The sequence below is a fragment of the Triturus cristatus genome, chromosome 11, assembly GCF_964204655.1.
Source record: "Triturus cristatus chromosome 11, aTriCri1.1, whole genome shotgun sequence".
Lineage (NCBI taxonomy): Eukaryota > Metazoa > Chordata > Amphibia > Caudata > Salamandridae > Triturus > Triturus cristatus.
Window position 1 is genome coordinate 1,044,202,262 of NC_140594.1, and position 26,302 is coordinate 1,044,228,563.

The 26,302-nt window shown below is 47.9% G+C and overlaps 1 protein-coding gene across 16 annotated transcripts in view; it reads left to right on the top strand.

The window, feature by feature from the left end:
- DLG1 (discs large MAGUK scaffold protein 1) overlaps positions 1–26,302 on the top strand; it is a 1,320,486-nt gene that overhangs the window by 984,025 nt on the left and 310,159 nt on the right. For all 16 annotated transcript variants that reach the window (XM_085635286.1, XM_085635289.1, XM_085635299.1 and 13 more), the window contains 2 exons: positions 1,896–2,040; positions 23,405–23,531. In XM_085635286.1, coding sequence (XP_085491412.1) covers positions 1,896–2,040; positions 23,405–23,531 — 272 coding nt within the window. The remainder of the gene's footprint in view (positions 1–1,895; positions 2,041–23,404; positions 23,532–26,302) is intronic.

Here is a 26,302-nt window from a genome sequence, read left to right on the forward strand (position 1 = left end):
GTGGCGCGTTTCATCGCGAGTGGAGTTGCGCTCTGTTGTACGCCTTTCCGCCTATACCACCTCTGCCCAGAGTGCTGAAGAAGATTAGGGGCAACCGGGCCCGAGTCATTCTTGTGGCACCGGACTGGGCTCGAAGAGTTTGGTATCCTGAGCTACTCAGTATGACGATCGATCCCCTGATCCGTCTGCCTCTTCGGGAGGATCTCCTGTCGCAGCAACAGGGGATGGTCCTCCACCCGAACCTGTCCAGCCTCCACCTCCTTGCGTGGAGATTGAGCGGCGAAGGCTGATTCCATTTGACTTGCCTCCCGAAGTCTATAATGTGATTCTAGCAGTCAGGCGTCCCTCCACTAAAACGGTATACGCCTGTCGGTGGAAAAAATTTGTTGCATGGTGCACAGCAAAATCTGTTGATCCTCTTGCTGCCCCTCTTTCTGAGGTCCTATTGTTCCTCCTTTCCTTGGCCCAGCAGGGCTCTGCTTTGGGCACTATCAAGGACTACCTTTCTGCTCTTTCAGCCTTTCTTAGGTTGCCTGATCAGCCCTCTCTTTTCAAGTCCCCGGTTGTCAATCGATTTCTCAAAGGCATTACTTGCCTTTTCCCTCCTGTTCCGTTTGTGATGCCTCAATGGGACTTGAACCTGGTTCTCACATATCTGATGTGCGCTCCCTTTGAACCTCTTCATAACTGTCCTTTGCGGTTATTGACTTTGAAAACTGTCTTCCTGGTGGCCATCACCTCCGCTCAGTGTGTGAGTGAGCTCCAGGCACTTTCCTGCAAACCTCCTTTCCTGGCGATTCATTCGGACAAGGTTGTGCTTCGACCGCGTCCCTCCTTTCTACCTAAAGTAGTCTCTGCCTTTCATCTCGGGCAAACTGTAACTCTGCACACTTTCTTTCCGCCTCTGCACCCTTCAAGAGAAGAGGAGAGGCTCCACCGTCTGGACCCAAAATGTGCGCTTTCGTTCTATCTCAACCGCACACAACAGTTCCGTGTGGAGGACCAGCTCTTTGTTGGCTACTTGGGCGCCAAGAAAGGCCAGGCTGTGCACAAGCGCACTATCTCCTGATGGGTTGTCTTGTGCATTAAAGCCTGTTATCCTCTGGCCAAAAAGGAACCTCCAGTTGGTCTGCGCGCCCATTCTACCAGGGCGACAGCAGCTATTACAGCATTGGGACGCGGTGTCCCCCTGCAAGACATCTGTCAGGCGGCCACTTGGGCCTCGTTGCATACTTTCACTGAACACTATTGCCATGACAGTCGGGTCCGGAGAGACGGCTTCTTTGGCCGTTCAGTTCTCCGTGACTTTCTGGTGTAATCGCACTTTGCAGACCCACCACCGGGGTTGGTATTGCTTGGGTATATGTTCTAAGGTAAGGAATCTATCACTAACGTGTCTCTTTCAGATGCACAAGGTACTTGTGTAACGATATATCTGTAAGAGACATTAGTTAGTGATAGATTCTTTACCGCCCGCCCATCCTCCCCGTTCTGTGAACTGTTCTCTAGGGTTCAGGTTATCCCTTTCAGGGCCCTAGTTCTATTGCACCAGTAGTCGGTCTCTGGCATGGCTCTGCGCTTCTGGCGCGGAAAAGTTGTGTACAGAACTGACGTAATTGCGCGTGGGCGCGTCTAAGTAGCTCTGACGACGTCATCTCAGCGGCTCCGACACCAACGACGTACGCGGAGCCGTACGACGACACCTACCGACGCGCAGGGATACTGTTGACGAAAACTTTCCGGATCCAGTCTGACACCTGGGGATATTCTAAGGTAAGGAATCTATCACTAACTAATGTCTCTTACAGCTATATCGTTACACAAGTAAGTAACTTGTGCTTTCATTAGAAACTGACAGTATTGTAGTATAAATAAACTGTGCTTTCTTTTGGTAGGTAAACAACGCGTGCTTAGAAGAAGTCTCTCACGAAGAAGCTGTGACTGCCTTGAAAAACACGTCCGATTTTGTGTGCCTGAAAGTTGCAAAGCCAACCACGTTATACATGAATGACAGCTACGCCCCTCCAGACATCACAAACTGTAAGTGTTTCATGCTTGTGCTTTTGTTTTATTGTGTGGAAAGTCCTGTGGAAAGTTTTGTTCACTTCTCACATAAGGTACTGCCTCTATTAGCTATACACAATGATGCTTCCATTCTTAGGGAGTGGCCCGGTGACCCTGCTAAAACCAGCATTGACAAAGCCAGTAGGCCTGGCTTTGCCAGTGCTGAATTTGTTTTGTCATGTGTTTTTTGCAAAACCTTATTGTTGGGGAAGCCGCTGGGCCTTAATGAATCTGAAGGAAAAAATAACTGACTGAAAGCAAAAATATTTTTGGGATCTCAAAAAGCAAACTCGATCAGTGTAATCCCTGGCACTTAATCAAACTTTGTGTGTGGATGTGCTCCTTGTGAAATGCCAGAATGGGATCTCTTACAGTGAAGTTAGCCAGTGGCTGAAGTTGACTGACCCCTTTATCTGTGGTCTGTGGTGTAGTGGGCAGAAGAAAAATTTAAATTACACAATAGCACACCAGTGGATTGAGAGGGCTAGCTGAAAGCCCCTATAAGTAAGTATATTATCCAGATAATTGTGGTAAGGTCAATGTGATTTGACTAACACCAGACCTACAAATAGATATATCAGGACAGTATCTCAAATAACTACCTCTTCCTCAGTTTCATCCTTTGTTCCCACTAAGCATCTCTCAGGCTTGTGGTACAGAGAGAATGTTTATTGCATCTTTCGGACTGTTTATAACATGTTGTGTGTTTCAAAGCAGTTTTCCAAGGGTGTTTAGCAAATCATAGTAAGTAGATCACAGGTTAAATGATGGAGTTGTTTCAAAATATACCCTTAAATGAATCTGTCCATTAAAACCGCAGGAAGATACATTTTATTTAATGCCTATCATAATAATAAACATTTTCTGTAAACATTAAGTAAATTACCCAAGATACAGCGTTATTTACTTGACTTTTCACCAGTCTTAAATTTGTGTTGCTTTCTAAAAGTAAAAGTGGGATGGTGTTTTTTCATTTAAGCATTATGCACTAAGTGTGTATATGTTTTAGCCCCAAAAAATGTTGAAATTCAATACACTGACTTAGAAATATCCTTAAGTCTGAATTAAACAATCTACTAAGGGCAACAGCAGCAATAAGAAATTGAAATATTAGTTGGGGGGTGTGAAATAATCACAATCCCTGTCGGGGTGACCCACTAATGCGACTAAATAGAGCTGTGTTCAACCCTCCAGTAGCTTGGCACAGAGCAGTCAGGCTTAACTCTGAGGCAATATGGAAAGTTTTTATGCAGTATTTAAACAGTAAGAAAATGAAAACACAACACACGAACAATCCAAACCAATTTAGACAGAGAATAATTTTATAAATAAATTGACTCCAAAGCAACAAAAATCCAATGAGTAGAATCAGAAAGATGAATTTTAAAAGTTGGAATTTAAAATAGTGCCAAAAAGTACAAGGCACTATCGGCTAGACCAGGTCAAAGTCAAAAGTTAAGGCCATCTGCAATCGATCACCTGTTGGGTGCACGGACTAGCTTCGTCCCGGTGAAAAGTTTACCTTCTGACTTAGACATTTTTACTGTAGAAAAAGTGGTTGTTGATGAGCTATTTAAAGGGCAAGGTGGGTCAGAGGAATGGCTCGATGACAACAGGGAGCTGCTGTTAGAGGTCTTACAGTCTATCAGTGGATGTTCAGTATTGGGCCCGGTGAAGCCTCTGACGAAGGTTGTCATTGTTAATTGACTGCGGCTCTGCATCAAGTCTTGTGAAGCAGTCAATCGGGTGCTGCTTGGAACCTAATCCAGTGAAGCATCCAATGAAGGTTGTCGGCACTAAATCTGGTGAAGCTCGCAGTTAGAGAGGAGTATACCACCACCAAGGGTCCAGGACCTGAAGTCAAAGCAAGCAGAGCTGATCCTTTTTCAAGTTCGTCAGACAGCATGGTAGTCATTCTTCTGATTGTTTTCAGGTCCAGGAGTGTTCTGAGCAGAGGTCTGTGTGGTCCACTTTTATGCCCAGTGCCAGCCTGTGGGTGAGGGACAATCCTTTGTCCATCCTCTAAGCCAGTTGTATGCAGTTTCACCTCTCCCACTGGGTTTGAAGCCAGTCTGACTAGAACCCCCGCCCCCCTTCCCCCAATGCGATCCTGTCAAGGATGAAATCTCCCTCCCCACACCCAGTGCCCTTTTTCTACCTTCTGAAAGCAATACATATTTTACCAGAGGAGAGCCATCATTAGTCAGGGGACAGTTGGACACTGGCAGAAAAGAGAACTTTGTAAAAGTGTTTTTTCTTTGATAAGAATATAGATTCTGACATTAAGTTGGATTTTAAATTACTATAAAAATGCGCCCTTGGAATAATTTTTATAGCTGCTCCCTAACTGAAATAAGATTCATAAGATGTTTTAATGTGACTGTTTTCATACGGGAGAGCCATCCTTGCCATAGTGAAAAATTAATGTGGGGGATACCACCAGAACATGTACAAGATTAGTGGCCACATGTCCTGCTTTTAAATACCATGCACCCTGCCTTATTGGGCAATAAGATCTACCTTAGGGGTGACTTAAAGATATTAAAAAAGAAGGTTTAGGCCTGTCAAAAGGGTGAAATGTCAGTTTATACCTTCACACCCAGGCTTCAGTGGCAGGCCTGGAGACAGGTTTCTACAGTGCTACATTAGTGAGTGGCACAATGAGTGCTGCAGTCCAATTGTAGTATTTAACAGGTCCTAGGTACATATAGTGCCATGTTTAAGGCACTTGCAAGTAAATTAAATGTGCCAATCAGGTGTATACCAATGTTTTATATAGTTGAAAGTGAGAGCGCCCCTAAGTTACCTCTGGCTAGCAGGGTTAATGTGTGTAGAGTCCTATGGCCAACAAAAATGGGTTCAGCAAAAGGAGGCAGAAATTGAGGGAGTGGGAGTTAAGTACCGCCCAAAGGATGGTCATTTCCAAAAGCAGTTCATTATTTTCAGATGATCCTGGGCTTTTGGGCACTTGCATACATTTTGAAGTGACAGGTTCAGTGATACTGTTCTTCGTAGGTGAAGCAGTCTGTTTGCACTCTTGACTGCCTAAGAACGCTGCATCTTGTTTAAGCAATTTACCAATTGGGGTCGTCACCTTGCATCAAATATATGAAACCAGAAAAATGAATAAGCTGAGTAAGAGGGTCAGCATACAAATTAGAAAGTGTGGGTGAAAAGGAAAAATCCTAAAGCACCCAATTAACGAGAGAGAGTAACTGTGAATTAATAAATGTCAAAGAGATGCACAGACTTTTTCATAAAATGGAAGTCTGATTAGTCATTTACCTGTCCTCTAAACCCTTGCAATCAAACTGGCAGATTTTTGTGGTAAGTGGTATTAAATGCCACTGACACATGTAACAATATCTGTGCATTGACACCATCCAAATCCCCTGCAGCATGCTTTATACTGGGACCAATTTGGTTCCATTCAAAGGACAGAAACCTATCTAGTAGGGGTTTGGTAGTTCTCAGACCGTAAAGTACTCGCCGATGTATAGGGCAACACAGAACTCCTTTAGAAAGAATAATTAAATCCAGACAACCATATTTAAGATTCCCCAGCAGTATATAAAGCTGCTAACCTTTTACCACCTCAGTTGGGCATCCTTACGATGCTATATTCATAACTTGGTCTACAACAACGATACGCATTAAACAAACCTCCCGGTGCCGTCATATGCAGAGTAGGTTTCCATGCCATATAAATGTCAAAACATTTTCCACCTCATACCACACCTCCATACTTCCCACCAGTCTAAATATCAGCCATCCAGAAGAATTGGACTTTAATGTGTCACACCACATAGCACTGCATTAAAGTCAGATGCCTCAAAACAAAAAGGTATCTAAAGCTGAGCAGTCCCAACAGAACATCCCAACAGTACGATACAAACCTCATCCTTCAGATTTCACATCCAAGCACATAATGATGTAGTTGGGTCCATGTCATCATCTGGCCTTCCACCATCCAATATAATCCATCCCTATACTATACAATAGTGTATCCTAACCTCGCTGGCCTACTATCAAATATTACTCCTCTCTATAGGATTTAACTCAACCAAATGAGTGTCCGCAGACCACAGAGTGCACTCTGATTTTGAAAGCTCTAGAGGACCACAGGAATAGTAGTAAACAAATAGACATAAAATACCATATATGCCGTTTGATTTATTGAGTCTGAAGGACACCAGTTAAGAAAGTTCTTATGTTCTCGGTATTGCATACCATTTCTTTTCTACAACATGCTAACATGAAGAAGATGATGGCATTCTGCTTCTTTTGGCAGCTTCTTTATGCTGTGGCTTTAGTACTGAGTTGTTTATATTTTACACAAATGGTGTTATTTATCTTATCTGATAGACTACTAGCCGCTGATTCCTTCATGTAGAATTATCCCCAGGCGTGAGACTGGATCTGGAAAACTTTCTAGCCCAGCATCCCTGCGTGCCGGGGGACGGCATCACGCGACTCCGCCCAGGCATCGTACGTGACGTTAGTGAGGTCACATAAGTCCCACCCCGGCGCACCTACGTCAGTTTTTCCCTTTTCTGCATTGGAGGTCGGGTCGGCGCCGCCCCTTCGCCACCCCGGCTCCGGCACAGCTCCGGTCTCCTGCGCAGTGTGCTGTGTCGGAGGTCGCCCCGGCGTCTCCTCCGGAGCCGGTCGACGACGGTGTCCTGCCTCAGGTTGCGGACTCTACGGCGCCGGCCCGACGTTGGGTCGTTGACTCGTCTTCGGATGCCTCCTCTTTGGAGGTTCGGCGGTTGCTGGTGTCATCCTCACCGGAGAGGGGCCGCCGTGTCGTGGCTTTTTCCCCCGACGTCGTCTAAAGGCGGCTCCTAGCCATCTCCACGACCGCGGTCTTCGCCGGAGGAGCCGCAGGTCCCCCACTCCTCGTCCTTTTTCCTTTCTTCCGGCCTTGGCCCTTCCTTCCTCCGGTTGGCTTGGGGGATGGGCGCCTTTGCTTGCAGACGTCACCTAACGAGGAGCTGCTTTCCCCTTCGTGGGGTCCTACGGAGGTGGGTGCGGCTCTCGCCCGCGCTGTTTCCACGGCTGTGGGAATTTTGCGCATGCGTTATCCAGCTACCCATTTCCCCGCAGATCATCTCCTGGAGATTCTCCATCAGGGCTCTGGTGGTAGGGAACTGTTGCGTCCCTTCGAGGGTTCACTCCACTCTTCTCTCTTGGGGACTTGGGGCTGTCCCGCCACGGGGACCGGTGCCCCAGCACCTTCTGCACCTCCACCATCCGGCACCGTGTGATCCGGTGTGCCTTTCTCTTCACCTTTCGACCAGAGGCCCCCTTTTGCAGTCTGCCTTTCCTGCTTTGCCGCTGCTGTTGTCTCGCCCGTCACGGGAGGCCCACTGGCTGGACTCCTAGGGGTGCAATATGTTTGCCTCAACCAGTGCGGCTCTGCGGGCCCTTAACACAATGTGTGTTTTAGCTAGGGCCACTTCTTGCTTGTGGGACTTGGCGGAGTCCCTTATGTCTTGCACTTCTCAGGAGGGTGCCTGTGTGGAGTTGAGACACCATGTCTTGGACGGTCGGGAGCTGGCGGCGTTATCCTTCGCTCCGCTCTGGACATCTCGGAGGTACTGGGGTCGCGCCATGGCTTCTTCGGGTGCCCTTCGTCGCCATGCCTGGCTTCGGGACAATGTGTTCCCGGAGAACGACTTGTGGACCTTCCCTTCGATGGTGCTCTTTTGTTCTATGCCCCTGCGGACTCAGCCATCCAGAGGTTCTTGGCGGAGCTTCGTCCTCCTCCTCCTCCTCCCCCCCTCCTCCCCCTCCTTCTTCTCCTCCTCCGTGACCTGTGTTGATCTGGTTCTTGGAGCTGTTCTTCCGTTGGGGTGGGTCGCCCCAGTTGTCTGTTCTGTGTGCTTCATGGCCACTCGAGTCCTCCTTGCTGAGGCTGTGGTTCTTTTGGCTGCTGGCCAGCCCTTTTTGACTGTGTGTTTTTCCTTTGGGTTTTCTACACCATGCTGGGCCTGAGATTGGGCCGTCTGCGTTTCCCCTCTGGCTGCTTGATAGGCCTCCTGCGGGTTTTTTTGCCGCAGGTCTTTTTTGTTGTCCTCTGCTGCGGAAGTTTCTTCCTAAGAGGTTCCCATGTCTTGGGATATGACATGCTCTATGTGGGGCAGGGTTGGCTGTTATATAGCCCTGGTATGTGCTTGGTAGTTGTGGTCGCCTGCATGCTTCTGTTCTTCGTGGCATTATGGTATGTTTCGGATGCAACCTTCTTCTTAGCCTTTTTGCTTTGAGCGTTTCGTTCTGTGGTGTCTCTGGCGGAGCTTGCCAGTGCCGCCCTCTTGTTCCTTCTGCACCGTTGTGCCTTCTTGGGGCTTTAGTGGGACTGTCATCATGCCTTCTCCGATGCTTCCAGTGGGCCTTGCACTCTGTTCTACCTCTTCTCCCTGTGGGGGGGGATGGTGCCTGACTTCTGGACCCTCTTGCGGGTGCAGTTTGTCCCTGCGGGGCGTTGGACGATTCTTCCTGGGTGACCTTGAGTTCCCCCTTTCGGCTTCCACCTGCTTCTTGCTGCCAGTGCCGTCCTGTCTGGGATTGCCTTTGCTCTGCATCTTCTCATTGGAGTCTCTAGGTTGCTCTTCTTCTTCGGTGCTCCTTTCCTTGCCTTGCCTTGGGCGGAGGTTTTGTTGCCTCACATGGGCTTGGGGTGTTTGGCCTCTTTGTGCCTAGCCTTGTTTCCACTGCTGAGTGAGAACAGGCTATCTTCTCTTCTTTTCCCTTTGCCTGGGGCTCCACGTCCTGTATTCGGACTCGGCCCCCGTGCAGGCCTTTGTTATGCCCGGGTGGGTGGGGTCCTCTCACAGACCCTCCTTCCCCTTGGGTATGGCTAGGGTATCTATTCTACATGAAGGAATCTGCGGCTAGTAGTCTCTATCAGATGTACGAGTTACTTACCTTTCGGTAACGATGTATCTGGTAGAGAGGATTCCAGCCGCAGATTCCTTCACAGCCAGCCCTTCCTCCCCGTTCTGCAAGGGCTTGTGACTTGGTCTTTTGCACTCGCTTACCTGTGGGTGGCTGTGTCTTCTATGAGTACATTCTTTCCCTCTTTCTGTCAGGCTGTCCCTTTTTCCTCCCCGTTGTCACGTGGGAGGATAGGTTTGTTGGTACTTCTGGCTCTTTGCGATCCTTGCAGTTGGGGTCTTTTGGCTGTGCCTCTGCCCTTGTTCCTGATGGGGGTTGTCACACTCTGTGATGGGGATGTCTTGGAGTTTTGTCGTTCCCTGTGTGTCCCCGACTGGTTCCCCTTCCTTGTCTTTGGTTAGGGTTGTAGTCCTGTTGCATGTTGTCGTGACATTTTTACATATGTCCCTTGTCTCCGGGGGGGTGGGCTGTCTCTGTACTGGCAGGGTTGCTGCTCTGTTCTTTATTCTTTCCCTGCCTTTGGGTACTGCAGTGCCGGGCACTGCTCTTTATGGTGGTGTTCCTCACCATTCCTTTTTTGGTTCTTTCGCACACTGTTCCTATACTCTCACAGTTTTTTCTACTGGCTCCGCGTTGTGGCGTGGAAAAAGGTCTCCGAAGAAAACGGACGTAGGTGCGCCGGGGTGGGACTTGTGTGACCTTGCTGACGTCACGTACGCGGATGACGCCTGGAAGTCGCGTGATGCCGTCCCCCCGGCGCGCAGGGATGCTGGGCAAGAAAGTTTTCCGGATCCAGTCTCACGCCTGGGGATAATTCTACGTGAAGGAATCTGCGGCTAGAATCGTCTCTACCAGATACATCGTTACCGAAGGTAAGTAACTCGTACGACGACAGGTATGGCTAGGGTATCTATCCTACGTGAAGGAATCTGCGGCTAGTAGTCTCTATCAGATGTACGAGTTCTGTAGTAGGGGATCTCTGTGTATAGTCATAATCTATGAATAGTCCCGCCCATGTGCGGGGACCCCGGAGCAATCAAAATATCTCTTAAGCTGTCCTGCATTTGCAAACCTGCAAAGACACTTAAGAGACAGACAAAATAATACAGCCTAATAACAATATGGCAGCACTGGCCAGCACTTCATCTGAAGTGAACACAAAAGCCAAAATAAAGTTTAAATGTCATTTTTATTCACATCCGACCTGTTCCTTTATTGTATCACACTCCCTTCACCAAAATCCCTTTAAACAATAGAGAGGAAGGGGTGGACAGACAAGTCCTATAGGCTGTCATTATGTGTCTGCTAAAAGGATACCGTGCCTTTAAGGAACTCTTCAGAGACCCCCGGTATCCCAGGATGCACAGCCAAAGCAAGTTACTTTCAGTTCTTTTTTCCGGCTCCTGCTAGCAGGACCCGGAGCATTGAGCTCTACCCTTTTGGGTGGATATTTTGGATAAAAATTGGTTTTTTTGATAAAGTTTGTTCATTCGACGTCTAGAGCCTTTCTCTGCTACATCCTGCAATTTGGTGCAGTTTCACCCACTCTTAGCATGGCTTTATTTGATAAATGCCCTGAGTGTGGGAGGAAAATGGCCAAGACGGACCCACATGATGTCTGTATTCTCTGCTTATCATCTTCACATGTCCCTGCTACATGTGACATCTGCAAGACCTTCTCCAGGAGGACCCTGAGGGACAGAGAGAAGATTCGCCTTCAGGGACAGGAGAAGCAGAGAACAGGTGGGACTTCTGGGCATGGAGGATCTCCTTCCCCATCCTCTGCCCATGCTTCAGCCACTGGAGGGACCTCCGGGCAGAAAAAGGAGCAGAAACGACGCCTACCGGCCGGAAGATCCCACTCGACGTCGAGGACTAAGACGTCGAAAGGTACAGCACCGGTGTGTTCGCCGTCGATCCAGGGCTCTGGATCTTGGCGTCCTCGACGTTCGCCGTCGAGAGAGGGGCCGGCGAGACCTCGTACTAGGTCGCCGTTGAAGGCTTCACAGTCGACGTCGACACACCATCGACGTCGTACTGAGCCCCGCAGCCAGCGCCGCTCGCCGTCGAGGCGAGCCCTCTCGCCTCCTTCGCCGTTGACTCATGGATCGACGTCGACAACATCGACGCGAAGCCGCCGTCGAGGGAGATCGCCGTCGAGGGAGATCGCCGTCGAGGGAGATCGCCGTCGAGGGAGATCGCCGTCGAGGGAGATCGCCGTCGAGGGAGATCGCCGTCGAGGGAGATCGCCGTCGAGGGAGATCGCCGTCGAGGGAGATCGCCGTCGAGGGAGATCGCCGTCGAGGCGAAGGAGATCGCCGTCGAGGCGAAGGAGATCGCCGTCGAGGCGAAGGAGATCGCCGTCGAGGCGAAGGAGATCGCCGTCGAGGCGAAGGAGATCGCCGTCGAGGCGAAGGAGATCGCCGTCGACGTCGAGAGGCTCGCCGTCGAGACGAAGGAGATCTCCATCGACGTCGAGAGGCTCGCCGTCGAGACGAAGGAGATCTCCATCGACGTCGAGAGGCTCGCCGTCGAGACGAAGGCACTCTATGTCGAGAAGACGCCGTTCGACATCGAGGGGACGCCGTTTGCGTTCAACGGCGAGGAGAAGCCTTACGAGGTCCACGCACGGCTCGACGTCTAGGACGAGATCACCTGGTAACACTTCCTCAGTGATTACGATCTCCAGTCGTGGATCTAGGAGAGCGGGACGCTCCCCCTCGTTCACTTCGGCCTCTTCATGGAGTAGACCCGCAAAGAAGAGAAGGGTGGACGGAAGTCCAGACAGGGCTAGTCCGGGTTCTCCCGCAAGGAGTGATGGGAGGGAGTCTCCAATGGCCCTCCTGCCGCTGCCTCGACCGCAGCCTAAGCCTCCCACGCCTCCTCCTCCTCCTCCTCCTCCTCCTCCTCCACCTGACCCTCGGCTTCCAGTGGCGCCTCCTAGGCGACCTACGCCTCCTCCGCCACCACCGCCTCCGGTGCCACAGCTCCCGCCTTCTCCTCGGCGACCAGTGGCTCCTAAGAGACTGAGATCACGCTCTAGATCGCGCCGGAGGTCACTGAGCAGACGCAGATCGTCCACTCACACAAGGCATGGACGACGGAGGTATAGATCTCGATCCAGAGGCACGAGGTATTCGGACTCTTCTGGCACTGGACGGCTTTCCCCCACGTTAGCGGAAACGCCGCCTACTAGAATCTCGCCAGTGGATGATATTGCCACTTTCCAAGATGTTCTGATGAGAGGGTCGGCAAAATTGGGAATCTCAGTGACAGTACCAGTTCCCCCTACCTCTGTGATATTCGAGACTTTACACAAGGCGCATCTATCACGCCCCCTCCTCTCTTTGGTTCCAGGTCTAGAGGAACCAGCCATGGAGGTCTTCTTGACACCGGCCGTGGTGAAGTCTGCCCCCTCAAGGTTGCAAAAGAAATACAGGGCCCCTGATTCTGACCCGGCGTTCCTCAGGGTGGACCCTCCCCCGGACCCTGTCATTGTGGTTGCGGCTAGGAAGCAACATGCCACGTCGCCCTCTTCCACAGCTCCTCCGGATAAGGAGAGTCGCAAGATGGACTCCTTGGGGAGGAGGATGTGCTCTACGTCGGCCTCGACTATGAAGGCTGCTAGCGCCTCCGCTCTGCTGGTTCGCTATGACCGATCATTATGGGACTCCCTACAACAGTTTGCTGACTCCCTGCCTAGGGATAAACGGGAAGACTTCCAGGAGGTTTTGAATGAGGGCATGATGGTCTCCAACCAGATCATCAGTGCAGCGGGGGATGTGTCATTGCTGGCGGCCCATGGGTACTGTCATGAAGTACACATGAGGAGACATTCCTGGCTGAGACTTACCTCTCTAAAGCCTGAAGCGCAGCAAAAGATTGCTAACTTGCCTTTCTCTGGCACGACGTTGTTCGGGTCTCATGCGGATGACGAAATGGCCCGCATGAAGGCCGAAGCAGAAACCCTGAAGGCCGTGGGGTTGGAAAAACCCAAGGAACAGAAGAGATCATTCCGTTCCTATGGCAGGCGTTATTCTAAACAACGCGGCCAAGGGCGTCAGTCTGGTCAAAAACAACAACACCAGCAACAACAACAGTTCCCGAGGCAGTCCTTTCAAAAGCGCCAGAGGGGCAGAGGCCAGCATCAATCCTCGTCGGGGAACAAAGGCCCGGCCGGGTCGAAGCCCTGAAAGGTCACTTCCCCCTCATCCGTTACCCGCTCCGGTGGGGGGGAAGTATTCAATACTACCTGGCAGAGTGGAGAACAATAACTCAGGACAAGTGGGTGCTGAATATTGTTTGCAATGGGTACAGTCTTCGTTTCACCAGCCCGCCTCCACAGATTCCACCAGTGCGCTCTCCCTTCATGGTGCGAGAGCTCCAGTGGGAGGCGGACATTCTGTTAAAGAAGAAGGCGATAGAAACTGTTCCTTTTGAGGCAAAAAGGAAAAGGTCTTTACTCAAGGTTCTTTCTCGTCAGACAAAAGGACAAGAACGAGTTCAGGCCTATTCTAGATCTGCGTCAAGCAAACAAGTGGATCCGCAGAGAAAAGTTCCGTATGTTGTCCCTGCATCAGATTTACCCTCGGTTGCATCGAGGAGACTGGCTGTGCGCCATAGATCTGCAGGACGCTTACTTTCATGTGCCGATCGCACAAAAGCATCGCAAGTTCCTGAGATTTCTGGTAGGCAACAACCATTACCAGTATACAGTACTCCCGTTTGGTCTGAAGTCTGCACCAAGGACGTTCTCCAAGTGCATGGCAGTGGTGGCAGCACACTTGCGGCGGAACAAAGTGTTTGTGTATCCATACCTGGTCGATTGGCTGATCAAAGCTTCCACGTACCAGGAAGCCCAGTGTCATTTCAACAGGACAGCTGCCTTGCTGCATCGCCTGGGACTGCACATCAACATGTCGAAGTCAGTGCCGATCCCTGTGCAGCGTCTCCAGTACTTGGGGGCCTCAGTCAATACTTTGAACGCAAGCGTGTGTCCTTCGGAGGAGAGACGCTTATCTATCCGTTGGAAGGCCCTGCACCTCCTCTCAGCCCACTCTCCTACAGTGAGGACGGTGTCCTCTTTACTGGGGTCGATGGCTTCCTGCATCTTTCTCACCCCCAATGCACGTCTGCATATGAGGCCTCTGCAGCAATGTCTGGAGGATCAATGGGATCAGAGGCGGGGCGTTGGGAGGACAAGATTCATCTGTCCCACCACGCTCTACAGTCTCTGAAATGGTGGTGCTCCTCAGAGAATGTCTGCAAGGGGACTCCCTTTCACAAGGATATTCCGGTCCAGACCATAGTGACCGATGCATCTCTCCAGGGCTGGGGAGCGCATTCGGGCCCTCTTCAGATTCAGGGGATATGGTCACCGACGGAGATGACTTACCACATCAACTTTTTGGAACTCGGAGCAGTACACTTGGCCCTGAAGGCGTTCCATCCCTCCTTCAAGATGAACTCCCTGCTAGTTCAGACGGAAAATACTACTACCATGTATTACCTCAACAAGCAGGGGGGCTCCCGTTCACGCACGCTGTCTCGGGAGGCACAGACTATCTGGAATTGGCTGGTAGCCAGGAACCTAACGATCACGGCAACCCATCTGCCGGGAGTGCAGAATGCCCAAGCCGATGCGCTCAGCAGGCTCGTTCAAGAAAATCACGAGTGGGTGCTAAACGACGACGTGCTAAGAGACGTCTTCGCAGAGTGGGGCACTCCGGATATCGATCTGTTCGCTTCGGCAGAAAACAGCAAATGCCGCGACTTCGCGTCCAGGTACTACCAACCAGGGACACTGGGGAATGCCCTATGGATCAGCTGGTCCAACAGCTTTCTCTACGCCTTTCCACCCATTCCCCTGATTCCAGCGGTGCTGATCAAGCTGTCGCAATCCAGAGCCAGGATGATCCTGATTGCGCCGGAGTGGCCGAGGCAATGGTGGTTCACCGACCTTCTTCACCGGTCTGTTCTGCCGTGTCGGCCGGACCTTCTCACGAAATTCGGAGGACAGATGGTTCCCCCCAATCTCTCGTCCTTGAGTTTGGCAGCATGGCTCCTGAGCTAGTACAGTATGGACACTTGAAACTACCTCAGGACTGTATGGAGATCTTGAAAGAGGCGAAGAGACAGTCTACGAGGACTTCTTACGCCTATAAGTGGAAGAGATTCTGCTTATGGTGCACGGCAAAGGACATTGACCCTACATCCTGTAAAGAAGTTATTTTGCCTTATCTGCTGCAGTTAGCTCAATCTGGGCTTAATTTTCAGTCTATTAAAGTTCATCTCGCAGCTTTGACTGCGTATAGAAAGGGCCCTTCCCAAACTTCATTTTTTCAAATCCCTGTGATTAAAGATTTTTTGGAGGGTTTGCGTAAGGTGTTTCCCCCTGTTAGACGACCTTCTCCACCATGGGAATTGAACGTGGTGTTGTCCAGATTAATGAGGGAGCCTTTTGAGCCTATTCATAAGGCTTCTCTGCAGCATTTGTCCTGGAAGGCCGCCTTCCTTGTGGCCATTACATCGGCCAGGAGAGTAAGTGAGATTCAGGCTCTGTGTTGTCAAGAGCCGTATACTGTATTCTATGCTTCTAAAGTGGTGATGCGTACTCATCCTAAGTTTTTGCCTAAAGTGATATCTGATTTCCATGTAAATCAAATGATAACTTTGCCTACATGTTTTCAGCATCCCTCCTCTCCGGCGGAGAGGTCTCTGTATTCGCTAGATGTGCGTAGAGTGTTGAAATTCTATCTAGATAAGACAAAAGACATCCGCAGGTCGGATCAACTGTTTGTAAATTATGGTTCAGTAAGAACTGGTCTAGCTACCTCGAAACAGTCCATCTCCAGATGGATTGTGTCTTGTATTCAGCTCTGTTATCAGAAAGCTAATAAGAAGTTAGGGGGTAAGCCTACAGCGCATTCGACTAGGGGCAAAGCAGCGACTACAGCTTTGCTTAGGAATGTTCCAATTGCTGACATTTGTAAGGCTGCCACCTGGAAGTCGGTCCATACGTTTACAAAGCATTACTGCCTGGACTCTGATGCTAGGGCAGATGCGCAGGTTGGACAGGCTTCGCTGAGGAATTTGTTTGCACAGTAATTTGTTGGTGTTCGGTTTTTACTCCACCGCTGTTTGTTGGTTGGGATGGGCTTGCCGTTCTATTCATAGATTATGACTATACACAGAGATCCCCTACTACAGAAGGAGTAGTTTCTTACCTGTAACTCCAGTTCTGTAGTAGGGGTATCTCTGTTATAGTCATATGCGACCCTCCCTCCTCCCCGGTGGAGTAACCTGACCGTATCAGGCCTGTTATACACCTTCAAAAAGAACTGAAAGTAACTTGCTTTGGCTGTGCATCCTGGGATACCGGGGGTCTCTGGAGAGTTCCTTCAAGGCACGGTATCCTTTTAGCGGACACATGATGACAGCCTATAGGGCTTGTCTGTCCACCCCTTCCTCTCTATTGTTTAAAGGGAGTTTGGTGAAGGGAGTGTGATACAATAAAGGAACAGGTCAGATGTGAATAAAAATGACATTTAAACTTTATTTTGGCTTTTGTGTTCACTTCAGATGAAGTGCTGGCCAGTGCAGCCATATTGTTATTAGACTGTATTATTTTGTCTGTCTCTTAAGTGTCTTTGCAGGATTGCAAATGCAGGACAGCTTAAGAGATATTTTGATTGCTCCGGGGTCCCCGCACATGGGCGGGACTATTCATAGATTATGACTATAACAGAGATACCCCTACTACAGAACTGGAGATACAGGTAAAAAACTACTCCTTACTTACCTTCGGTAACGATGTATCTGGTAGAGACGATTCCAGCCGCAGATTCCTTCATGGCCAGCCCTTCCTCCCCGTTCTGCAAGGGCTTGTGATTTGGTCTTTTGCACTCGCTTACCTGTGGGTGGCTGTGTCTTCTAGGAGTACATTCTTTCCCTCTTTCTGTCAGGCTGTCCCTTATTCCTCCCCGTTGTCACGTGGGAGGATAGGTTTGTTGGTACTTCTGGCTCTTTGCGATCCTTGTTGAAAATTTTTTTTATTCATTTTTATTTTCCTGTGTGTTAATGGAGCATTTGTTGTTAGAAAGATCTTTGAAGTACCGGCGAGCTGAGGCTCCAGATTCCTCTTGTATACTTTAGTTGAAGCCTGAATATTCTGTAGTGCCCTAGAAATGTTAAAAGTTGTTTAAAAGGGTGCGTTGACATTGGACATGGAGGTTGCAGGGTGTTTGAGTTTTAGTTCGATGCAAAAGTCTTAAAGAAGATGGTGGATGTTTTCTTTTTTTTTTTTAGGTTGAATTTAGTGTTTTTGTTGGATTCCGAACACAGTCATGGAAATGCAGCTTAGCTTGCCCAGTACAGCGTCATGGGAGGGTTTAATCATAAATGTCGACCTTGAGAATTTGGCACTTGGAGTGTGTTAAGTTGACAGGTTACACCATGTTAATTGTGTTAACGCGATTGAGGAGGGTCTCGCTTGTCATTTGAGGATTGAAGTGTAAGAGGAGGGTGTTTGGGCTTGTTGGATGGATGAAGTGTTGAGGTCTGAGGGCTTGTCTATGGTTCTGTCCAAGAGCCCTGTAGGAGAGGTAGTAGGTGGTGAACTGAGTTGCACTGAAGTGGAAAAAACATGTCAGGATCTTCCTGAAGTTAGGTCCTTGTCCATGGTCCAGGACCAAGAGGACTTAAAGAGGATGGCTGGGCTTCCTCTCTTACGCGTGCAGTCTGGATGCTGTAGCCTCTAGAAACAAGGACCTGTAGGTTATGCCAGAATGGGGGGAGGGTAAGCCATGTCTCTTTATTGAAGACTACATTAAAGTTGAGGTAGGAGATGGTGAATTCTATAACTGGTATGTAGAGTACTGCAAAGTGTGGTAATGAGCATGAGTTTGACTGTTTGTTCAGTACTTTGAATGTTTGGGGTGTTTGAGGTTAGGCCTGTGTGTTAAGATATAGATTATTACTGTGGTCTAGCTCTTGTGGGAATCAGAACAAGGGACTTCTTGCACACAGCCCTTCCCATATCAGATAGTAGCTACTACACCACTCAAACGTAAGCAGGAGGATGACTCGGTTCCACTTTCTGAAAAGCAGTGACCCAGCATTATGCCTTCTAACAAAATATGAAGGCATTGTAAACATAACCTGAGCTGCTACAAATGTTTGCATACGGTATTCCACAACTGATCAGGTATCTCTGGTGCTGCTCCTCATGCATACTTTACATGTATGGTGTGGGCCTGCACAGTAGTGCACTTGAACTGGAGTCTTGTAATGTAAACAATGAGTACAATAATGGGGCTGTTCATGTCCTCACCCCTTTAGATTGTCTTCTATGCCAGTTGCTTGTAAAATAAAGGATTGAGTTAATAGATTAGTTGTCTTGCTTTCCTGAAAAATAAATATTTCCTGGGATTTAAGTTGCCCACAATCATCTACAAAATTAATAATAATAAAATAAAACATATTTTTAGCAACAAACCTTTTTGAATCTTGCAACCCCTTACACTGGATATGGTAAGGGAGGAGAGCACATCAAACAAACTCTATGTACAGGTATTTATGGAACCCATAGCAGGCTTGAGAGTATCCAAGTGTTGAACTAGCATAGAAGCCCAGAGATCTATGTTAAATAGTATTCTCTGTAGAATTGCAGGAGGACTGGGATAGTTCTGTTTTTCTTGGGGATATTGTTCCATCTCCAGGGAGTGTAGAGGCTGAAGGCCTGACTTCTGGAGCAGAAGTGAGTACATAGAAAGGGCATTTGTTTTATAACATAAATGAACAAGCATTAAAAATGCAATAGGTCTCGCCTATCATTAAGTTAAAGCCATTTGCTTTGCTATACAATACCATTAGCAAAGCAAATGGCTTTAACTTAAACAAAGGTTTAAGAATGCTCATGCGGCCAACTGCGTTTTAGTTTTTTTTCCTTTTCTACTCTTTAGCCATGCTGCCCTGCAACTGTAATGCAGTACTGCATCACTTAACCATTGATAAAGCCAATAGATCCCAAAAGTGGGACCTAAAGGTTATGCCCATGCATATTTTTATTTTTTTGCTTCTTGAAAATAGCACTGATTGTGCAGTTTTCCGCCATTTGTTTGGCAGCAATCTTCCAATGTGTAGTAAATATGGTGGAAAGAGGCAAGACCCTAAGCCTTTGTGAGAAATAACTGACCATGTTTGTCTCTCATAACAGTATTGGGGTTCTTCCAATAATCACAGCTCAATCTTAATGACTCGAAAAGCAGGTGAACATCACAATGGCGTGTCAAAGTGTTTTTGTAAAATGTTCAGTTTCTCTAAATTTGGTTAAGTCTTGGGAAATTCTATTTTAAGATCACATTATTATATTAATCGGTCTCCTGGAATGTGTGAAGATAAATGGAAGACCCCAGTAAGAATTTTCAATAACTATAAAGTCGCTGCAGATTGAAAAGTCACAAATTCGAATCATTTCAGCCTTCCCTCCTTCTGAGGCTGATAAATTAAGCACAATCAACTGGGATGGTGGAAGCACGTTATTTACAGCGCATACAAATGCCAAATGTGTGCTATGAAGCACTACTTTTATCAGCTAAAATAAACAGAGCTAGTGTTGGCTTTCGCTGATGCCTCCTGTGAACACGGTTCATCTTGATAAAAAGGCAGAGAAACAAAGCAATGTTAGAAAAAAATATATGCTTTCACATTGATAACCGATATCTAAATATCTCCGAAATACGCAATTTCCAGCTTAACCATCTATATACATCGGCCTTGCTCAGTACCAACTTTAGGGAAAACATGTATTCAGCCTCGGCAGGATGACAGGCTGAGTCAGCCCGACCTAGATTTGAACCTGCGACCCAGCGGTGCCACCGAAATCAAAGAACTCTCCCAGTCATTTGAACAGATGATGGCCAGTCTTTGCAAATTCAGGAAGTGGTATAATTTTTAATAACAAAACCAAAAGCGCGTTTTAACAGTTACAAGAAATTACATCAAAAACACACACACACGATACTTACCGCTTTCCCCATCCTTATTAGATTTAGAGGGCGCCGACCCGCAGGAATCTGACTCTGGGGAGGGGCAGTGAACCCCATAAAAAGTAAATTCAAAATTGGGGGGGCCTTCTCTAAATAGACTCTCTTTCCGAGTCGCCTTCTCTGGAAAGAGTCACTGGTTGAAACCAAAGCCCTTTTGGAAAGAGCGGAGCCTCCTCTCTCACCCCCTCCTCCAACCCCCATGGTACGCTGACACCATGTGTGCCCTTTGTGTCACTTGAATAACAGTTTGGATACAGTAGCAGCTTGTCTCTCCGCGCACCGAGGCACCCCTTAACGGCTCTTCACTTTATCGCCTATAATGCTGCCGTCTATGTGGACACTTCACTGCCACGCCCTTTTAATCACTAAGCACCCTCACTTTCTTTGTTTTGTCTACACACACCCCAACCGCTCTCCCTCTCACTGTTTATCCTAACACTTATTTCCCTTCAACCCCCTAATCTCGCTAAATATATTTCCCAGTCACTCCCTGTAAATATGCATGTTTCGAGGCTCTCCGTTTTTCCATCGGTTTATCACAGTTCTTTCTCGCCTTTTATCTTTTTCCTCTCTCCTCCATTTCAACTATTTCTCCCAGCCCCATCCCACCCTCGCCTTTATCGCTCCTTCCATCTCTATTCATTTGTTTCTCTGCTTCGTACTCTCACTCTCTCTCTCACTCTCTGTCTCTGACACACATCTCTACGCGCTCCATCCCTCACTCTGTCTCTGTGACAGACACATAGCTCCACGTGCTCCCTCCCTCTCTCTCTCTGTGACAGACACACATCTCCACGCACTCCCTCTCTTTTGCTCCCACAGCGTCCGAGAGAGCTCAGCACATCTCGGTAAAACATACATATGCATCAAGCGGTTTTTCCAAACAATTGCGAGAATGTTGGTCAACTGGGTTCACAATCTAGAAACGAGTGCATTCCGTTTAAATACATGGATTGTACAGAGTTCACGAGCATATGAGAACTGCTTGTTGCGCATTTTAAAAGTTACAAAGCATCGGGGATTCCAAAGGGCAAGAAAGAGGGCAGCGGTGCTGGGACATTTTCAGATTAGAAGCTGGCCAGACATTATAACTTACTAAAAGTTCTGTGATCGGGAGAATGGTGCTGGTTTCAAGGATCTAGCGCAACAAACCAACCAAGCAGTTCCAAGCCAGTCAGACTCACGGGGTCAGCGCTTCAGCTGCCCAATGCGTGTGTCTCTCGTTCACTCCGTGACCGGGGCTCCACAGGGTGGGGGAAGGGAAACGATGCGTTTGTGCTCGGGGGTGATGGGAGGGTTGAACACGAATCAGGAGGGTGAAAGCAAGATTTCACGAGAGCGGACAACTGTGAAGCTCCCAGGTGGGCTGCGGTGCAATTAAAGAAACGGTAGGTGGGCGGGTTGGCCAGATTTTGTTTCGCCCAGGGCGCGCTTTGCAAAGGACAGCACTCAGTGTGTCGACATACGCAAAAGTCCAGGGAGCTCCTACCCTGGAAGACCCCCTTCCCTCCAACAGAAGCATATTTATTTGCACGGAAAGCACCTCGGGAGCACATCTTTTTAAAGATTTTTTGGCGTGACACTCTTGCGTTTCTGTTTCCAGGGGGAGAATCTCCTCGGTGACGTCACTGATGTTGGTGGTCACTGCCCCCCACCCAACACGTGCCTATCTACGTCTGTTTGTGGCTTGTAGTCACAGCAACCGCCCAATCTTCTCAACTGGTTCCTCTCAAAAATGGTGTTGACAGAACAAACCTCCGAGTTATCTGGGCATCTTGGTTTTGCTTGGTGGGAGTGGCGACCTGGGGCTCCTGGCTGGCGAGCTCCCTCCCTGGGGCCCAAGGGGCTGGTGAGGGCGTGAGAAGGGGCGCCCGGTCTTCTTGTTGGATCACGTTGTCACACACGGCAACAAACAAAAGGTAAAATCACGAAACATTAAAAGCTAGAAAGACTTCTATTACGACGATAAGGCACAAGCTAATGGATCCCAGTGGCATCTTCAACTATAATCAGACTGTACACCCACAAAGCGAGTAATGACGTCCAGCGTGCACAGTAAACAAGTGTCTACCGGAAAACGGGGTCTTTCATCAAATTATCATCCCCCATCCCCAAGCACGCACAAGGGCATCTATCTATAGCTTGACGGATGAAGATTACAAAACAGTCCACGGGTCAGCAATAAAACCGCTGGAGATGGAGACTGACGCAAGGCTGCAAAAGTGAAAGAGGCTACTGCCTCAGCGTTGTCCTCCCCGTGCTACAAGCAGCTGGTGACGTAAACTGGTAGGGCGTAAAGCAAGCATGAAAGTGAAAGGAGGACCGCGCTGCAGCCGATCTCTTGTCTTTATGGGGCCATGTGTTTAAACACATGGCCCCATAAAGATAAGAAATCGTTTGCGACGAATGGAAAGCAGGCAAGACCGTCCCAAGTGGGACTGCAGAAAAAGCCAAAGGGAGGTAACACACACAGCTCTTTTCCAGTGGCTGGCCACCGTTTAGCATAAACGGTGACGCCAGCCAGTGGAAAAGAGGGGCGGGGCTTAAAGCCCTTTACTGAAACTCCTCAAACTTTAAATCTCGCTGAGTGAGCTGCGCATGTGCACAGCCACGCTAGCCGAGACCTATAAACTGACTTTGTAGGAAATAGTTAAAGATAAAGCAAAGGTAAAACTGGATTTCATTTTACATAGTGTTGTGATTGATTGTAAGCAGGAGAATGTAATCGCTAGCTCCTGAGTAGATAAAATAAAACATAATCCTGAATTCCCAGTTTTGTGTTTCTGAGTAAATTATTTGCCAGTGGGGCACTCTGCTTTCAGGTAAGAAAATGAATGTAGATTTGCTCCCTTTAACCAGTTTGGAGACCTTCCATGGAAGTTATCAGTGTTGTGTAACTTAGTGGGTGGTTATAACAATAGGTTGTATATATTCCAGATTATTAATTCTATTATGGTGACAATTGCATATGTTTAAACATGCTTAATTCTTGGATTGCATACAACACTTTGATAATATTCTCACTGAATGTGTTCATGATGTTGCACAAACTTAATAATGGTACCTGCTCTGCTGCAGGCCATGGAACCTTCAAATGTTGATTTGATGTTTATTCTAACTGAACTGGCCTTGGATTCAATAGCATCTTTAGCTAATTAATGATCTGAACACTGTACAGTCGTATTAATTTTTTTAAGTTAACTTTGATCAGTCGATACAGATCTTTTTCATGGGTGTCGCACAGCCTGAACTTATTTATCACACCCCCTGTATAATGTTAAGTATACTAACCAAATGTCAGAGAATTTATAGTTAAATTTAAGCCATTTGTACTGTAATTGAAGGAATCTGAATGTGAACAGTCTGTGATTTGGTTGCGTTTGTTCTTTTTGTAGCATATTCCCAGCCTGTGGATAACCATGTCAGCCCTAACGTATACATCAGCCATCCTCTGCCACCAGCATCACCAAGCAGGTACTCTCCCGCTCCCAAAGAATTGCCAGGAGACGATGAGCTCACAAGGTAGGTTTACACACACTTAACATTTGCCAATAATGAAGTGATGTAACTGTTATATGGTTGTTGACCTTGCTGTAGTTTGGAAGGAGGATTGTGATGTATTACAAAAATACTTGTCTGCAAGAGTCTGTTCTCTTTTAATAACCTGTCCCAGCTGTGATGTGGGTGCTTTGGATATACACTTATATCCTATTAGTTCTTGCAGCATCTGCGACTCTAATTATAAGGGGGGCATCCTAGCTTGTATTTTGTTGTGGCAGAATGAAAGTGCAGCCTCATGCTGAAGATGTCCATTGGACTTTACCTTTTTACAGTCATTAATTATTGAAATATTACAAGTAGTTAGCTTCTCCTGCCCTCAGTGTCTACAAACCTAGAAAAGCCTAGCAACTTCAATGTTTAATTCTTCCTTCAGCTCCAATGCCTGTGTTGAAAGTGCATTTTTGGGATTTGAAAGAGAATAGCGATTGGACTGTAGTACCACCATGGTGTCGCAGATGTCCTCCACCTTCGATCACATAATCATCTCTTAAGACATTTGCAAACATGATCCGTTTGCCTTTCTGAAGGAGGTCTCATCTGTCTGATGACTACTTAGGAGAAGCTGGGCCATTTCCGGTGCATTAGTTGTCAAGATATTGGGCCAGTCTCCTCTTTACACCAGAGGTATAGTTGTTGGAGTATGTGGGTAAAGAAGGTCACACTGTCAGAGGAATCATTGGATTGAAACCTTCTGGGTTAGAACTGTGTGGTGGTCTCAGACAAAGTAGCAGATGCTGAGGGCGTCATCTGTCCTTAGACCTTGAAAAATCTTGTGGGAGGTGGTACAGTTAGGCACACTGTCGGAACTGCGAGTCAACTGGCCTAAGTCCATCGTTTTCCCAATTACGCCAGCCACGACCCCCTTCGAACTACACTACCCACTACATTGGTCCACGGAAGCGATTAGATACTTGGGCATCCTGGTTCACTCAGATTCGGACATTGTATTTAGGGAAAACTATGGCACTGCTGTCAGCAGATTAGAAGACGATGTTGAAAACTGGATTAGGTTGCCTCTGTCCCTGCTGGGCCGAATTTCAATCATGAAAATGGTTGTGCTACCCCGGTTTCTGTTTCTTTTCACAAATATCCCAATAGTTTTGCCTAATTCCTTCTTCCAACGAGTCGCAACATTGATGATAAAATTAGCCTGGGAGGGTAAGCGGGCAAGGGTTAAATGGCAGACACTTACTTTGCCATACCATTTGGGAGGGTTGGGCTAGCCAGACTTAAACTTATACTATAGAGCCGCGCAGTGTGCACACGCTTACTACTGGTTTCATGGCCCACCGGACGCCCCACACATCCATATAGAAACGATCATTGCTGACCCACAGCCACTACTGGCTATGATATTCGAAATCGCATAACAGGGATACTTGATTCTATAAATGCAACTCGTCATGCCTGGCATTATTTACTACAATTGCAGGCAGGAGTTGTATTGTATTCTCCAGCCATGCCAATTGAATGGTACCTCTGGCTGTCGCCGTGCAGAGACAACGGGGTTATCCGCGCGCTAAATTCACTGAAAATTCTGACGGCAGGCGACCTGTTCCACAATGGGTTAGCCAAAAAGTGGGAAGAACTTGAGCACCAGGCTGCCGCTAACACACAGCTCCCGCAGTTCCAATTCCACAGAACACGACATGCACTGCGCGACATATTGGGGGACGACCTTCAGGAACCCCCTGAATTGCAGGAACTGACCTATACTATCCTAGCGAAGTCGCCTCGCAAGATTGTTTGTAACATTTATAAGTTGTCAATGTTCCATAGGGCACACCATTACACGAAAGCCAGGCTAGACTGGCAGCGGGATTTACAGCGGAATATCGATGACCCTATGTGGACTTATTGTTGTTCTAGTACACTGCGTGTTTCCTTGAACGGCAGACATAGGCTGATCCATTTTAAATACTTAAACAGAGTATATCACACGCCGGAGAGGCTACATAGGTATGGGTTGAGGGATAATTCAGCTTGTGAGAGATGCAATGAGCAAACCGAAGATTTTTTGCATTTGGCCTGGTCCTGCCCAGGGATACACAAATTTTGTAAATCTGTTTTTAGTGAACTGGGCAAAATAACTGATTCAACACTACTTCCAGACCCTGCATTAGCACTACTGGGATATTCTAAGCAGACGCCCAAGGGAGTTTGAAGGATGGTTGACATGGGACTGCTACTAGCAAAGCGCAGAGTGGCGATTAGCTAGTCACGAGGCCCTACACCCACTATGGCTCAGTGGTTACATGACATGCTGTACTGCAGTACGCAGATTGAGAACTTCAGTGATCTCCTACCCTCCCGGAGTCGGCCTAAGAACTTCTGCGGGCTTTACACAACATACTTGTCCACTAAAGAGACTGACATGACTGATTCTGGTAACGCCATACAAGTCAGCAAGACTCCTACTCCTGCCATTTAGCTTGCGTGTGCCACCTCTATTCAGATGCAAGATACAAGGCGTCATGCGGCATCTTAATATATGTTTCCAATGCAACGCTCCTGCAGAACTGGGAGGGACTGTGCGGCTAGAATCAATGTCATTCATGGGTATTCCACCACAGTGATCTACAAATCTGCAGCTTATGTACTATGTGTTTTTGTAGTCAACTGATCATATTGTGCTCAACTGGTTTTTGTTATACTGTAACACCGTGCATCGAGATTGGTATGTATAAAAGCTTAATACATTTTTTATTTTTGTTTAAAAGACCTTGAAAAAT